The following is a 17998-nucleotide window of genomic DNA, read 5'->3' as shown; positions in this document are numbered from 1 at the left end:
GGAAAAATCTTTCTGGATTAAGAAAAATATCACAGTTAAAATTTCAAACACCTCTCTCAATAATTAGTGGAACAAGTACACAGTAAATCAGTAAAGATACAGAAGGCATGAAGAGCAATATTGACAATTTGACCTGCTTAACATTTATATAACACGTCATCCAACAGAAGCAACATACATAGGACGTCTTCCAAGACAGATTTAACTCTGTGCCATAAAACAAGTGTCAATAAATTTTTAAAGGTTCAAGTCATACAGAGATGCTTTCTGACCACAAGGAAATTAAATTACAAATCAATAGCAGAAAGCTACCTAGAAAATTCTCAAATGTTTAGAATCTAACATGCTTCCAAATAATTAATTACATCAAAAAAGCAGCAAAAGAAAATTAAAACATATATTGAACTGAATGAAAATAAAAGTATAGCTAGACATGGAGGTACATACTTATACTCCCAGCAACTCAGGGGGGCTAAGGCAGGAGGAGGCAACTTAGTGGACCCTATCTCAAAATTTAAAAGATAAAGCTGAGGATGTTACTGAGGATAGAGTTAACCCTGTCAATCCCCAGTACCACAAAGAACCAAAAAAGAAAAGAAAAGAATATTTCTGGGGTAGCTCTATTATAGCAGGACTTAAAGGCAACTCTATAGCACTAATGTATGTGTCAGTAAAGAAGAAATGTGTCAAAATTAATGAGTTTACCTTCTACTTTACCAAGTGTAGGAAGGGGAGACAAATGAAACCCTTGAAATTAAAAGAAAGGAATAATACAATCAGAGATGAAATCAGTGAAACGGGAAACGGAAAACTAATGAAAGTAAAGTCTGATTCTATGGGAGGATATATAAAGTCGAAAAATCACTATCCAAACTAAGTAGGTAAAGAGAGAAACACCAACATTACAGATACGAATATTAAAGACATAAGGAAATATTATGAGCAGACATATACTGATAAATTGGAAAACTTAGATAAAATTACTTGAAAAATACAACCCAGAAAAACTTTCAAAAGTGAATAAATAACATAGAGTATCCTGCATCTACTAAAGATATTAAACATTTAGTTTAAAACTTTCAACAAAGAAAATTTCATGCCCAAATGGCCTCTTTCATGAATCCCACCAAACATTTAAAGTAGAAATAATATTATTGCTGTATAAAATATCATTTAAGTTGAAGAAACTATTTCCTAACTCAGTTTATGAGATCAGAATACCCTGATAACAAAACCAGATAAAGCCACTACAAAAAATAACTTAGAATGTCACATAAATACAGATGCAAAAATTCTTAACAGAATTTTAGCGAATTGAACGCAACAATATATAAAAAGTATGATGTATTATGACTAGAGTTTACCCCAGGAATGCAAAATTCGTTTCACAATCAAAAGTTAATCAATGTAATTTACCCATTTTAATAGACTAAAAAAGAAAACAGTTTAGGAAAATTTATATGAGGAAGTCCATCCATCATTTAGAGATTATATAGAGATATATATGATAAAATTTAGAAATATACAGATATATTTAGATATATATAGATATGTCATATACATATCTGATAATTCTCAGCAAACTAGAATTCAAAGGAACTTCATCAACGTGATAAAAACTATGAAAAAAAGAACTAAAAGATTACATTATATGTAATAAAAGACTGAATGTTTTCCATGACATAAAGGAAAAGACAGAGATATCCACTTCTACCCCCTCAACCACTGGCAATCATAACCAGTACAATAAGGGGGTCAGGGGAGGTAACCAGATTGAAAAGGAAAGAGTAAAAACTGTCTTTATTTAAAGATGAAATTATCATCTATATAGTAAATCCTATGGAATCCACCGAAAATCTTCTAGAACTAACAAGTGCTTTGAAAAGTATTAAGAATAAATTTGACAAAAGATATGCAAGAATGAAACATACAATACATTGTTGAGGAAAGTTAAATGAATTAACAGAAAGATATACCATATTTATTGAATGGGTGCTTCAGTCTTGTTAAAATGTCATTTCTTTCCAAATGATCTATAGGTTGAAAACCATCACAATCAAAATACCAGCAGTCTGTTTAGAAATCTACAAGTCAATTCTAAAGTTCTTGTGGACACGTAAAGAACTTAACATAGTAAAATACTCTCAAACAAATAATGTAATATAGGACTAACAACCTAATTTCCTGATTTATTATACAGCTACAAGTAATCAGAACATTTCACTGTTGATGTAAAGATAGGCCCATGAAACAGAATGGACTCAAATATATATGACCAATTGATTTTTTTTTTTTTTTTACATTTAAGTCTGTGGTTCATTTTTATTGGATTTTTTTATGAGGTGGAAGATTTATCTCAAGGGTTTTTTGTTGTTGTTGCTCATTTGTTCGTTTTCCTTAAGGATGCCCAGCTATTCTAGCACTATTTGATTAAAAGGCTATCTTCCTCCATTGGATTGTTTTACATTTTTGCCAAGTATCCTTTGGCCATATTTCTATTAAGTAAGTTTCTAGAGTCTTTCTATTTTTTTTTTTGATCTTTGTGTCTTTCCCTCTACTAATGGCCACATAATCTTGATTGATATAGCTATGTTGTAAGTCTTGAATTGGATACACTGAGTGTTAACAATATGATATCCACATGTCTTCTCACTTATTTAGGTCTTTGATTTCTTTTATTATCATCCATGTTCTATACAGGATATGTTTCATTAGATTAGTGCTTTTTAAAAAAATTATAGATGACATTATACCTTTAATTTTGTTATCTGCATGTTCATTGCCAATAAATAAAAATTGAATTGATTTTTGGGTTGGGAGTATAGCTCAGTGGTAGAGCATTTACTTGGCATACATGAGGTCCTGGGTTCAACCCACAGGACTTGGTGTATGGATGGATGGATGAATAGGTAGATAAAGTTTGGTATATTTATCTTTTCTTGATGAATTCATCAATCTTTTCTAGATTTTTGTAGTATCCTTGGGATTCTCTATGTAAAACATGCCATTTGTAAGTATGGAGTTTTATTTCCTCCCTTTAAGCTGTATCTCTTTTATTTTCTCTTCTTGTTTTATTGTAGTGACTAAAATTTAGAGCACCATGTTGAAAAGAGTGGTTAAAGATAACATCCTTTCTTCATTCCAATCCTAGAGAAAAGTTCATATTTTCACTATTAAGTATCAAGAAAGCAGATGAGTTTTTGTTTGTTGTATTTTTCTTCCTTATCAAGCTAAAGAAGTTCTTCCATTTCTAGTTTTTTCTGGGAGGTTTAGTTTTGTTTTATTGTGAATTCATGTCAAATTTTGACATGAGCTTCTGCATGAGTTGATACAATCATGTTTTTTTTTTCTATAGCCTATTAATATCATTGGTTACATTAACTGTGGTTTTTTTTTGAATATTGGAATAATGTCATGTCCCTTATATAAATTATAGCCATGATGTTTAATTTTTTTATATTTGATACTGAGTACTTCACTAATATTTTGTAAAGGATTTTATATCTATGTTAATGAATGATGTTGGTCTGTAGCTTTCTTATTTTGTATTGTTTTATTCTGATTTAGTGTCAATGTAATATTAGCTTCATAGAATATTGGAAGAGTTTTCTCCTCTTTTATTTTTGGGGTGAGATTGTGTAAAATTTTTGTTGATTCTTTAAATGTTTGGTAACATTCTCCAGTAAAATAGCTGAGTCGTCAAATTTATATCTATAGAATTTTCATAGTATTTATTTATCCTTTTGTCATCTGAAGGGTCTATAGAGATAATCCCATTTCGTTCCTGATATTGGTAATTTGTATCTTATTTCCATTTTTCTTTGAGTACTGAAGTTTTGTAAGTTCTTTGTTGAATTAGTTTTTAAGGGTTATTTCTTGGCCCAAGATCATATTCAGTAGGCATTTGAAATATATATTCTACTTTTGGGGGGTGGAGTACTTTATAAATATTGATCAGATTCTATTGGTTGATGATGTTGTTGATTTATTCTTTATCATTCCTGACTTTCTGACTTTCTATCAGTTGTTGTAAGGAAAATATTGATGTCTCTTAGTGTAATTCTTGATTTGTCTGTTTATCTTTTTCAATTCTGTCTTTTGTATTGAAACTTATAAAAGTCCCCCCTCTGGTAATTTCTTTGTTCTGAAGTCTTATGGTTTTTAAATATAACATTAATATAGCCACTTTTTCTTTCCTTTGATAAATATTTGTTTGGCATGATCTATTTTTATCCTTTTATATTTAACATGCCTGTATCAGTGAATTTGAAATGATTTCCTTGTAAACAGTGTATATTTTGAGTCACATTTCAAAATCCACCCTGTTAATCTCTTATGTTTTAATTGGTACATTTAGACTGTTTAAATTTAGAGTGATTATTTATACTTTAGGGTTTAAGACCACTTTTTTAAAAAAAATTTATATTCTATTTTTTCATTCCTGTTTTCTTTTTCCTGCCTTCCTGTGGGTTGCTTGAACATTTATAGAATTCCATTTTGACTTATATATACTCTTTGAATATATTTTTGTGTTTTAAATTTTTCTATGGTGCTTTATATGGCTTTGTTAAAGAATACATTGGATGTCACATTTTATATACTGACTTAACACAATCTGTTAGTATCATCATTTTACCAATAAAGTGGAGAAACATTACCACTTTTTAGATCTCTTTACTTTCTCCCTTTTACAATACAGTTTTCCTAAATTTTTCTTCTATATACTTGTTATGGTTTAGACATAGAGGAGTACTTCAAAAGCTCATGTGTGAGACGATGCAAGAATGTTCAGAGGTGAGATGATTAGATTATGAGACCTGTAATTTAAGGAGTAGATTAATCCACTAGTATAGATTAACTGGCGGTAACAATAGACAGGAAGCATATTGCGGGAGGAAATAGGTCACTGGGGCATGCCTTTGGGGTTTATATTTTGTCACTGGTGAATGAAGTTCTCTTTGATTCCTACTTGCAATGTTCTGAGCTACTTTCCTCCACCATGCCCTTCTGCTGTGATGTTCTACCTCACCTCAAGCACAGAGCTATGGAGTTGACTGATTGTGGACTAAACTTCTAAAACTGAGCCAAAATAAACTTTTCCTCCTCTAAGTTGTTCTTGTCAGGTCTTGATCTTAGTGGGAAAAAGGCAAACTAAAACCATACAGTTAGAACCATACCAGGTAGTCTTATAATTTATGCTGCTATCATCATACATCATATATAATTTAGAAACTATTATATATAACAGTATCTTCACAGTGTTCTTCTTTTCTCAAGCAATGCTCCAGGATTGCTTTTACTCTCTATTTGAGAATTTCCTATACTAATTATGTCTGCTGTTGACACATTCTTTCAGTTTACCTTCACTGGAGAATGTCTTGATTTCTTCTTCATTCCTAATGGATACCGGGGAGAGAAGTCTAGGTTGACAAGTTTTTTTTAGTGTTTGAAAAATGTGCCACTTCCTTCTGGCTTCCACACCTTCTACTTAGAAACCTACTTTCTTTCTAGTTGTTTTACTGCTGTTAATAATTTATCATTTTTTTCTAGCTGCTTTCAAGATTTTTTTGAGTATTTACTTTCAAAAGTTTAATTATTCAGGAGGCCAAGGCAGGAGGATCACAAGTAAAAAGCCAGCCTAAGCCAGGCCCTAAGCAACTTAGCAAGACCCTGTCTCTAAATAAAATATCTTTTAAAAAAGGACTGGGGATGTGACTCAGTGGTTAAGCGCCCCTGGGTTCAATCTCCTGTACTCCCCCCGCAAAAAAAAAAAAAAAAAAAAAAAATCCAGAAGTTTAGTTATGATATTTCTTAATGTGGATTTCTTTGAGTTTATCCTGTTTGAGGTTAACTGAGTTTCTTAAATCTGTAGGTTTATGTCTTGCCAGATTTGAGAGGTTTTAGCTATTATTTCTCCAAAACTTTTTTAGCCCTGCCTTCTTTTCTTCTCTTTATAGAACTCCAACAATACAAATGTTAGATGTTTTTCTCCATAGGTCTCTAAAAATCTGTTCATTATTTTCTAAAGTCTGTTTTGTCTCTTGGTCAGTTTGAGTGATTTCTGTTGATCTGCCTTCTAATTCACTGATTATTTATCTGTTCTTTGCATTCTTCTGTTAAGCCTGGTTTCTACTGAGCTTTTAAATTTCAGTTTACTATATTTTTAGCTCTAAAACTTTTATTTGGTTCTTCTTTGTATCTCCTATTTCTTCTCTGTTTTTCATTTGTTTCAATGTGTATTATTACTTATAGAAGCATTTTTATAATGGTTTTTTATAATGTTTTGAAAACTGTTTCAGATAATTCTAATATCTTTTGTGGTGGTGTCATCTAATGAATATTTCATTTTTCATCCTGGTTCTTGATTTGATAAGTTATTTTCCATTGAAATTTGGACTTTTAAAATTTGTACTATGAAATTCTGTCTTGTCTTTAAACCTTTTGTTTTATCTGGCATTCACTCCAGAAGGAAAATTGGGGGTGCTGACTTCTTACTACAGGAAGAGTAAGTAGTCTATTTCCCCACTCAGCAATAATCAACACCCAAAGTCAGCATGGCTCCTTCCTACTGCTAGGTGAGGGTAGGAGTTCCAACTCCCCATATGGTCTCCACTGATACACCCTAAGTGGGTGGTCTTGTTTCTTGGTCTTGTTTCTTACCATTAGGTAATGGTAAGAATTCTGGCTTTCACCAGGCTTCCCCTGGTAACACTTAGTTTGAGTGGAGGGATAGCTCATTATTGCCAGATATTGGGATGGAAATTCAGGCCCTCCATTTGGTTTCCATTGACATCATTAGTGAAGGTCTCGTTACTAGCCCTTGGAGATTAAAGTTGTGGCTTTGTAATTGGAATTTTCTCAAATGCCCAAGCAAAGTGATACCTAAGAGTAGAAGCCTAGACTCCCATTTGGCCTTTACTGGCATGGGTATAGTTGGTGCCATAATGTTTTCTTTAGTATTTAGCTGGAGTATAGGGCAGTTATTTTCTAAAATTTCCTTTTTAGGTTGCCATTTTCTCAGTTCTCTGACTATGAAGGACATTTTTTGAGGGGGTGGGGAGACATTTTTGTCTGGTAAATTGTTAGCATTGCCAGGATGCCAGCTTTTTCAGCTGCAGATCTAGGATATATGAGGCCAAAAGGAATCTCAGAGAAGTTACTACTGTGTCATTCCCTATATTTTTCAGACTCACTAACTGGTCTGTCTTTGTCTATCTTTCAGAGTCATCTTCTATTTGTTTTTATAGTATCCAGGATTTTTAATTGTACTTAATGAGAGAGATGGGGAAATTACTCCATCTTCCCAGAAGGAGAAATTCAACTAATTCCTGACAGAGTTGAAAAAACACAATTTTGTAGAAAAAGAAGAGTCCTCAACAAACAATGCTAGAAGAATTATATTGTAGTAACCTTTAATCCCTATGATGCAACAAGTATAAAAATTACCTCAAAATGGATCATAGGCCTTAGTTTAATATCTAAAGCTTCTGGAAGAAAACAGAAAAAAAGTCATTGTGACCTTCAGTTAAGTAATGTTTACTTAAATATGACACAAAAAGCACATTTCATAAAAGGAAAAAGATGATAAATTGGATTTCATCATATCAAGGACTTTGCTGTTGGCAAGTAAAAAGATAAGCCATAATCTGGGAGAAAATATTTGCCAAATAATATTTGATAAAGGACTTGTATCTAGATTTTACAAAGAACTCTCAGAATTAAGTAATAAAGTAAAATTTAAAATGAAAAGATTTGGACAGCTCACTAAAGATAACATGACAAATGACAAGCACATGAAAAGATGCTCGGCATCATTTTTCATTAAGGAAATGTAAATTATAGCTGCAGTGAGATATCTCTCTGTACCTACCAGAATGTCTTAAATTTAAAAAGTTAAAAATGCCAACTGTTCATAAGTTTGTTGAACAACTACAACTTTCTTAACCACTGCTGGCAATGTAAAATGATGCAACCACTATGGGAAGCAGTTAGTTTCTTCAAAGTTAATCAAGCATACACCTATCATATGGCCATTATTCTACTCCTAGATATTTTCCCAAGAAAAATGAAAGCATATATATTTACACAACTGTTCATAGAAGCTTTGTCTATAATACCCCCAAACTAGAAACAACCTAGATGGCTTCAACAGGTTCATGGATAAACAAATTGTGGTATGTCTGTACAATAGATCTGTTCACAGAAACTGTTCAGTAGTTGCCTGGGGTAGGAAGGGATTACAATGTGGTGCAAAAGTCTGAGAGGAGTAAAGGGGATGTTTGTCTTGATTGTGGTCTCAAGCCTTATCAAATTTTATACTTTAAATATATGCAGTTTATTATATGCCAGTTATATCTTAATAAAGTAGTAATTATAATGCTTGCCACTGATGGAAGGAACACTTATCATATGCCAAAATAGCATTATGTTTTTATACCTTGCTTTCTTTTATCCTCAATAACTTAATGAAGTTAACATATTCTGTTCCCTTTTTAGCTTGAAATTTGCTTAAGTTCACATAACTAGTAATTCAGTAGGCTACATGCAAAGATCAGTCTGCCTAACTCCAAAGCTGCTCTGCGTGTTGCCTTTCATGAGCCTGTTTCTCATGATAAATATACAAAATTTCTAAGTTTATTAGACATATTTTCTCAGTACATGTCTCTCCTCTAGTAACAAAACTCATAATTGGGAAATAAAAGCTAATTTGAGATAAAAGGAAGTAAAAAAAAAAAATACCAAAGTACTAGTATTCTGATGGAGTCAGCAACCTCTGACATACATGTTGGCTTGACCTTCCCTTTAAACTCCCAGGCACCCCATTCTTGGTATTTCTAACAGAAGTTACTGAGTAATAGAGTGTCCATTTCATACATCAAAAATCATATTTTTTTCTGTTTAAAATAGCTCATGTATAACTAATTAAAAGTAAAAAATTAAAAAATAAAATAGCTCATGTGGTGGCACATGCCTGTTATCTCAGTGATTTGGGAGGCTGAGACAGGAGGATCATAAGTTCAAGGACCACCTCAGCAATTTAGCAAGGCCCTAAGCAACTTAGTGAGATGCTGTCTCAAAATTTTTAAAAAGCTGTAGGTGGGGGAGATGGGGATGTAGCTCATAAAGTGCCCCTGGGTTCAATCTGTAGGACTGAAAAAAATAGCTCAGAATCTCTTCTAGCATTCTATCACTTGCACCATTTTAGTTTTTCTCTTGTAATGGAGAATTTTTCCAGGCAACTGGCATTCATCAGTTTACTAAATAGCTGCTGGCATAACTAACAAAATCCTGCATACCAGAAATAGAGATGAGTTAGAGATAAGTGTCACTTCGTTTTGGTTTTGCGATTTGAGTCTGCGCATACATGTTGTCATTTAGTTTTTGTTATTTACTCATTTAATTTATTTATTTTACAGGCTTGGGATCAAACCCAGGGCCTCACGCATGCTAGGCAAACATTCTACCACTGAGCTACATCCCCAGCCTGATATGTCTTTTTAAATGCTTGCTTTATTCACTCATCCTGTTTTACTTCCCTTGGCTCTTTTTCATTTTTTTTTTTTTTTTTCAAAATTTTGACCAAGCTACCTTTTTCACATCTTTTGCTTATAGCATTTGAGAAAGAGATGATCAGAATTAGAAAGGAAAAAGGGTAACTGAGAACTGGAATTCATTAAACATGGTCCTGGGCTTTCACGAATTTTCTTCCCCTTAATATATTTTATATTTGGTCTGGCCATTTTTTCTTTTTGTTTTTTTGTTTGTTTCTCCCCGCCCACGCACTTTTCCTTCACATTTTCTCTAATCTACAGAGTACTTCTCAATAATTTCTATTTTCTTCTTTTTTTTTTCAGTAACTCTTACATGTGTCTTTATATGTTGAAGATATTATCATATTACCTTTACCAGCTATGAAAAGAAAACACATCTTTGAGGCTTCTGTCATTTGGCTTTACTGCCTGTTCCCATTTCATATGTCTCCATCTATCTAACCAACAACTAAAATTTTAAAATATTTCACATCATATTAATATCGGTAGCTTCATGGTAACCTGATTTTTTCCTTGCCCTCTTCTTACAGGAATAAATGAAGAAGAGGAGAAGAAAAAAGAAAAAAGCAAAGAGAAAATCAAATTGAAAAAAAAAAAAAAAAGGTATTTTATAAATAGCATCTTTAAAAAAGAAAAATGTAGAACCATGATTCCAGGAAGGATTATAAACCTTTATTTTTGATATATAGTTCAGTTAATTTAATGTTAACATTTTCTTAATAGAAGTTAGATATTCAGTTGTTTCAGTAAAATAGCAAAGTCAGGTAAAGAATCAAAAATAAAGTCAGTACTCATTCACCTTAATTTTTGTTTTTACAACAAATCAAGTTACAAATGTGTGATAATACCTATTCTTTTTTTATATTTTATTTATTTATATTCTAAGTTTTAAATTTCAGAATAGTAGCTAAGCTACTTTTCACATTTTATCTTCATAAAGATGAAGTTGGAACTTAAATATTTGAATTCTCATATAATCATTATCATGCTTAAGTAATTAATTTATTAATATAATTTAATAGAATTTGTCAAGCTAAAAATTCTTTCAGAAAGGGTCTTTCAGAACCTTCATCAACCACCTTCAAATTTTTACTATTATTTTAACAACTAACTGATTAAATAAGTTGATCAAAAGTAGTAAAAGGCTACTTCTTCCCTGGTTAATGAATGAGTAGTTTCATTCAGACTGGAATAAATATACACATATAGACACATAGACCTTTTCTTTAAAAGCAATTGACCATAGTTAGGTCTTACTTGGACCTCTTTCAGTAGGTTTTTGTTTTTGTAATTACATGTCTTTGAACACTTCGGTGTTGGAAAAGTTAACTCACTTTCAGGTCTTAGGAGTAAATAATGATCTTTAACATAGAAACTGCTAGGAACCGTTTCTGACTATTGTTGACATATTTGTGCCAGCTCAGCAGGGTGAATTGCTTACATGAAACATGAGATTATTCATTGTCTTCTAAGTTCTGATATACTTGTTTTATAATAACAGATTATTTATTCAGGGCTGTCTCTCAAACCTCAGAGATCCTAGGGCCTGAAATTAAAACCTTTATGTAGTTAGAGATAGGGCCACCTTATAATATGCTATGCTAGGCCTAAATTTTTTCCTTAAAAATAAAAATCCAGAACCCAAAATCCAAAGAAAAGAGAGCAAGCAGAGAAGTCATTCTATTCAGAATACAGAAGTCAAGCAGGGTCTTTAAATAGGAAAGTAAACCAAATTTAACAAGAGCAGAGCTGAAAAGGGAGCCAGAGAATACATAAGAAAATAAGCAGCTTAGTAGGTTATCAGAAGTCTAAGGCAGTAGATAGACAAGCAGAAAAGATGCAACATTATAGAAATGAGAGAAACTTTGAGTCACGGAAGTGACTTTGAGTCACTCTGAAGACTGAAGATAGCTTGAATATCACTTTGTTTGCCTTATAAATTTTGAAGGGTAGCACAGCCTCCAAACTGAAAATCACAGAAAAAGTAATTTCAACCTTGTTAAATTAAAAACTCATTACTAAAATCAAGCAGAATAGAGATATTAGTTTTTGTCAGTTTTTGTGACCAGGCAGAAAAATAGTTAATCATTTTTGGAGAATACAAAGTACATTTGAGTTTCTTTATGTTTATACTTCCTCTTTACTCCAAGAAGAATTTAAGATAGCTCAAATCCCATTTAAAATTACCTATGAGTCATAAATATGATTTTCAATCAGTGTGTGTTATTGCCCATAGGTCTTATTCCAGTTCCACTGAAGAGGATACTTCAAAACAAAAGAAACAAAAATGTCAGAAGAAAGAAAAGAAAAAAGAAAAAAAGACCAAATCAAAAAAAGGGAAACATCATAAAAAGGAAAAAAAGAAGAGAAAAAAAGAAAAGCATTCTTCTACTTCTAATCGTTCTGAATTCACCAAAAAGTAACTGAGACTTTGGCCTGAGTCACTAAATTTAAAAATTCATTTATAAAAATTATTTGCCTTCCTTAGAATTTGCTATATGATTATGCTTTGCAATATATCCCAACCTTTTCACATAGACATTTTTCATGTGTAGAACCATTATCCCTCTGGCCATATGTATTAAATCAGACTTGTTACTTAGTAGCCATGCCCCAAGTATAGATATTTGTACATATGAAACATCATTTTTGACATTTGTGTCTCTGTGTGTTTGGCTAGTGCTATTACTTCTATGTTGATTATGGCTTTACTGCAGTCAATACAAGTAATGTACCTAGTGTTAACTAGTAGTGCTGAATCAAGTGTCTACCTTCCAGTGATAAAGCTGTGGGTAATGATTTGCTCTTGATACTGAATATTTTAATAGCTTTATATACTCTGATATAATATTTAAAAATAGTGAAATTCTTCACTATTGTTTTTAGATCTCTGAGCTTTTTAAATATTGTAGGAGATGAAGCTGCTTTACTGATCTTTAGTACTTTTTAAATGAATAGTGTCTGTAGGAAGATGACAATGAAAATATAACAAAAGTTTCATTATTTTATGAAAGGCAGAATTTCTAATACCTGTCTCCTTTGTTTTTATAACACTTAAAATATTTCTTCTTTGTTTAGAGACTAGTTCAGCCTATTAGAAGTCTGGCAGAGATGATGCTGTGTTGGTCAGGATTTTTAGGATAGACTCCTGGGTTGTTTTATAGTTGTGCCATATTGGCATATTTTACAGTGATACCTCAAACACGGAAATTTTATTTAGGAAGACAGCTAAATCTTCATTAGCACTGATTTTTATTGTATTTACTACATAAATTTTATGAAGCTTATGTCTGTGAGTAATGTGGAAAATTTTTATAAATGTTAGCATTTATATTTCTTTTGTCTGAAATGATTTATAGTTTTGAAGCAAGTTTCAGACAGAACTTCGGGTTTCATAAATAACTATTGAGGTGTTTCCCTCTTTTACTTCAGTGACAAATCTCAGTAGCAGTGACAAAAGTTTAGAATTTTATTCTGTACATTTTAAAATGTAAGAACCAGGGAGTCACATCATGAAAGCCTTTCTATAATGAAGGAAGTTTTATATGAGTTAAGTATTTTCAAACATTTATTATTAGATATAAATGTTTCTTACATTTTTAATTTCACAGTGATCAGTGTTACTTAATTTGCTTAATACTTAGTATCCTTTTATGCTCATTTAGTTAAATACTTATGTTATAACTGCATTGCAAATCATACTGTCATCATGACATAGCACCAAAGATTGCAAGTACCTCATTGTGGTGCACTTCTAAAGAGACGGCTGCGGGTAAATTCATGATGGTGAAATCAGGTAAGTATAATTACTCTCACAGGCTGGAAAGTTTACTGATTCTTCCTTCACCAGCACCTGACCTGGCATGCCCCCAAGTAAGACACAGAAGCCTCATAACTCTTTTCATCCAAGCTCAAGTTCTAACAAAGTGGTTGGTACACACTACTCTCCTAGCCTTGCAACCATGGAAGCTCTCACACTTCCCAGTTTTCCATAACCTAATTTACTCATTTGGGCTCCTCAGAAAGAAATTATTTAGTTTAAAGAGTTAAGAGGAAACACAAAACTATTAGATATTTAAGGGTTTGTTTTGTCTTTGCTTCTCATGTTATAAAATATAATTCATTTGTTATTAAGATTTTTTAAAAGTTTTTTCAAAAGCTTTTAAAAATGATTAGCAGATGCTTCATATGAAAGGATAGCCTCATCCCATTGAGAGTATAACATGCTTAACAAGTGACAGTAATTGTAGTGAAACAGTTAATCAAGTTATTTGTTAGTTTTACATATGTGTTTTGTAAAGATTATAAATTACCTCATTGAGTTTTGTTTACTGAATGGTGGCACAATTAATGACTCAGAAGAGATATATAAAAGTCATCCCTCATTTACTAGTACAGAAAATAAAAGATTTTAATGGCTTTGTAATTTTTCCTTCAATAATTTTCAGAATTTTTCTTAACTAAATTTCCCATATTAGCATAATTTATAAACAATTCCATCTGAATGAAAGTCATTTAATTTTTTCTAAAGTAATTTTCTTCTATGATGATCCTATTATTAATGGGGTTCTATACAAATTTCACCTAAATATATCATGAAATTTCCTCCTACATAAAATATAACAGAGGGAAACTAAATTTAATAGTAACAATTAAGTTCTGGCTATTCTACCAACCTGTGTAACTGTCAACAGACCTATTTAGCTTTACTGGGCCTTGATTTGATGACTTTTATAGATAAAATATTGTACTAGATTATCTCTGAAATCTCTTCCAGTCTTTATTTGAGTATCAGTATTTAACCAAAATTCAAGTAATATTCATTTTAGAACTTTATTATAGATAAGCAGTCTGCCTTCAGCTTATTAATTCAACTATTATCTAGCAGATAAATGATATTTGGTTAATTTTCTTCCCATCCAGTGTTGTTTTCACCAAATGCAGACAGACTTCATATTTAGATTTGCATTTGTAACCAGATTTTAAGAAGCAGTAAGGCTGTTATTTTTAGGCTGATGGACTCCCATTTTTTTCCTTCCATATCATCTGTCGGCTAAAATCTTTCTGAGTTTTCCCCTCCCCCATCCTCAACCCTATCCAGGGCCCAGGACCAAACTCAGGTCCTTGAGCATGGGAGGCAAGCAGTCTGCCACTGAACTAAATCCCCAATCCCTCAGAGGTATTCTTAGTTCTTCATACTTAATATATCTCCGTTTACATCTTTAGTTCTGTGAGGCCAAAGAATCAATAAATGAGAAGTAAAACAATTACATGTGTGTCTGTTTCCTGTTTACCTAAAATTGTATAACTAGGTCACCTTCAGTAGTAAACTAAGTGGAAGAGTTGTTAGTAATGTTGATAAAAATGCCATTGATTCCTCTCATTAACGTTTATTGGATCCCTAGCCTGACGAACATGGTTGAGTAGTGAGGACACAGGTAAATTTGCTTCCTTAAAGGAATTCACAGTCTCATTGGTAAGAGAAACATTAGAACACACCATTATATAACAAGTGCAGTAATTGACCTGAATTTATAGAAACAGAGTACCTAATCTAGTCTGGAGAAATTAAAAGAGGCCACCAAGAGAAAGTAATTCTGAATTGCATATTGATTGAAGACAATGGTGGGCCCTATGTCATTTCCCCACAGAGTGGGTACTGTGAACAAATATCATATACAGAAAAAGCTGAGTTAATGTGGCGTATGTAGGAATTATAATCAAATCTGGTGTTGCTAGTGTGCCATATGTAAGGCAGGAAGCGGTAAAAATTCATACTACCGTAGAGCCCTTGCCTCTCATGCATGAGGCCCTGGGTTTGGTCCCCAGGACCACGTAAAAATAAACAAATAAAAAAAGAATAATAAAGATATTTTTAAAAATTGATACTACCATTTTAGATTATTGGTATCAAGAAAAAGAGGTCTCAAGTTCCATGTTTGAGAGTTTGGACCTAAATCTATAAGCAGTAAGACAGCATTCAAGTGTTTGAAGGAAGGAAATAACTTATTGGGATTTAGTTTCATTCATTTCATAATCATATTCTATAATTTTTAAAAGATGAAGTTGGTCATCAGAAGGCCACATCGAAAATAATTTTTATGCTTTATTATTTGTATTCTTCTAGACCCACTTTTCTTCCTAAGATCTGATAATTCTTTATCAAAAATTCCATAGTGGGGCTGGGGATGTGGCTCAAGTAGTAGCGCACTCGCCTGGCATGTGTGCGGCCTGGGTTCGATCCTCAGCACCACATACAAACAAAGATGTTGTGTCCGCTGAAAACTAAAAAATAAATATTAAAAAAATTCTCTCTCTCTCTCTCTCTCTCTCTCTCTCTCTCTCTCTCTCTTTCTCTCTTTCTCTAAAAAAAAAAAAAATTCCATAGTGACTTTAAGTTATCTAAAAACACATAAAACTCTACTGTATTCTTTATCATCCCCATTTCTAGAATTATGTGCACATATATATTTTCTGAAATGTGTTTGGTTTTTAATTTTAGGGTTTTTTTTTAAAGACAAAGTTATCACTGTTAATAATAAATCATTTTAAATGTAAAAATATATTTTTCAATGTATAGATGGGGCCATAATTTAATAAGACTTCTTGCTTTTGGTATTTTGTTTCAATTTATGAAGCACAACTGCTTCTGAGCTACCAGAGACACGTACCAGTTAGTTCACTTGAGGAGTCCTGACTCTTCCTCAGTTAACCTGGTGATAAGCTACCTCAGCAGGGAGCATGCAGAGCTCTGCTGATGCTAGTGCTGGGATTCAAACTTCCTGGGCCTTTGGCATCCAAGAACTCCAGTTACCATACCGAGGGGCTTCTGACCTCACTTGTCTCTTCTCAACTATTCTAAAAGTATGCAGAATAGCAGGGAAATGGGTGCCTTACCTAGGGCACAATACATGATGCATCCAGCCAGGCCCAGCCTCTGTATGCTTCTCCCATAGGATGGGAGGAGTTGGAGTGACATGAGCACTTTGCTGGCCTTGAGTCTAAGTTTCCTGATTCTCATGTCATATGGCATCTGCCCTTGCCCCTGAACAACAAAAGTTGAACTGTATTCGTGCCTTAACTAAACTTTCTCAACCTAGATATTCATCTAAAACAAAATAGTAATATTAATTATTACTTTCTGTGTCAAGATAGCAAATTTCATGGTTTTTTTTAAATCAAAGCTATGAAAAAGCATTAAACACTCTATATGACTTTACAAAAATAATTGAAAATTCTCCACTTTTATGACCTTGTAAAATATAATTTTATAATGAAATATCTCAACTTTCAAACTTCACATACACTCTGAGCAATTTTAATATTCCAACCTTGGCAAAATTGTACTCCTTTTGAATGTGAAATCCAACTCAAACAGTAGGATGTTGTGATAATGATCTGGGACTCTGCTGTCAATATAGCCTCATGTGGTTATTTAAGTTCATTTTATGTAGCTAATGTACCAGATGGTAAAGATATAGAAAGAACATTTCTATCATCATAGAAACTTCTCTTCTACGATACTGCTCTAGAAGATATCCATGGTTTTTCATAGAAATTTTGAAAGCCTAATGAGGAAAAGTTTCTGAGCTTTGCATGCTCAAGAACAATAAGGCATTCTTTTGTTATACAAAACCAGAGAAGCTGTGTTCAGTACATTTTGAAAGGCTGGTGTTCTAACTACAGAAATCTTACATACTGCAGCAGATATATACAGAGGAGCTGTTTTGGTTATTCCTTTTTTCTGTGTTGAATTCCTTTATAAAACCATGTCTGTGTTCTTAAAATAGAAATCATATTTATGGACTTAAAAATAAGTCTTTAAAAACATTTGTAATTTGCCAAATCAAGTGTTATTTCTACATGTTTTGGGTGGTAAGTATTAGGTAGAACCAGAGAACTGGTTCGTTTTATTCATTTTAGAGATTTTAGGAAATTTATTAAGCAAAGGGGTTTTGTTATGGTATCCCTTAAAATACAGAAAATACTTACTGCACAGATTATATAATGTGATTTTTGTTATGTTTTATAAGGAATAATATGTTGTTATCTCCAGAAAATCCTCCAAAAGGCATGGGTTGATTTCTAAGAGACTTAAAAACATGCTAGCTCTCATAAATTTGTAAGACAATTTCCCCTAACATTTACCTATCCAATACCATGTGTTATAAAAATATTTGCTTATATCAAAAAAGTTGTGAAATGTAGTGATATGACATAAATTTCTCACTGTTCCTCACTGAGATGTTTGTTTATCTGTATTATCAATACATTCTTATTTCTCCTGAAGAATTAGTATAATTCCATGTAATGCAGAAATGTCTTAATTAGAAATAAAAGTAAACTTATGCACATGAATATCAATCAAAACCTTAGAGTTGAATAAATTTAATGACTAAAGTGCAGCTGTGTCTTGCTTTGTGAGTGGCAAATATTTGAAAAGCAAC

General features: G+C 32.4%; 1 protein-coding gene across 1 annotated transcript in view; it reads left to right on the top strand.

Annotated features, from left to right (window-relative positions):
- The window catches only part of Srek1ip1 (SREK1 interacting protein 1), a 38013-nt gene extending 20102 nt beyond the window's left edge, over nt 1–17911 (top strand). The window contains exons 4-5 of the mRNA XM_026390850.2: nt 10082–10154; nt 11788–17911. Coding sequence (XP_026246635.2) covers nt 10082–10154; nt 11788–11974 — 260 coding nt within the window. The 3' untranslated portion in view covers nt 11975–17911. The remainder of the gene's footprint in view (nt 1–10081; nt 10155–11787) is intronic.
- Nucleotides 17912–17998: the final 87 nt, after the last annotated feature.

The sequence above is a fragment of the Urocitellus parryii genome, chromosome 1, assembly GCF_045843805.1.
Source record: "Urocitellus parryii isolate mUroPar1 chromosome 1, mUroPar1.hap1, whole genome shotgun sequence".
NCBI classification, from domain to species: Eukaryota; Metazoa; Chordata; class Mammalia; order Rodentia; family Sciuridae; genus Urocitellus; species Urocitellus parryii.
Note: the sequence above shows the minus strand (reverse complement) of the source record. Positions and strands in the feature narration are given on the sequence as shown.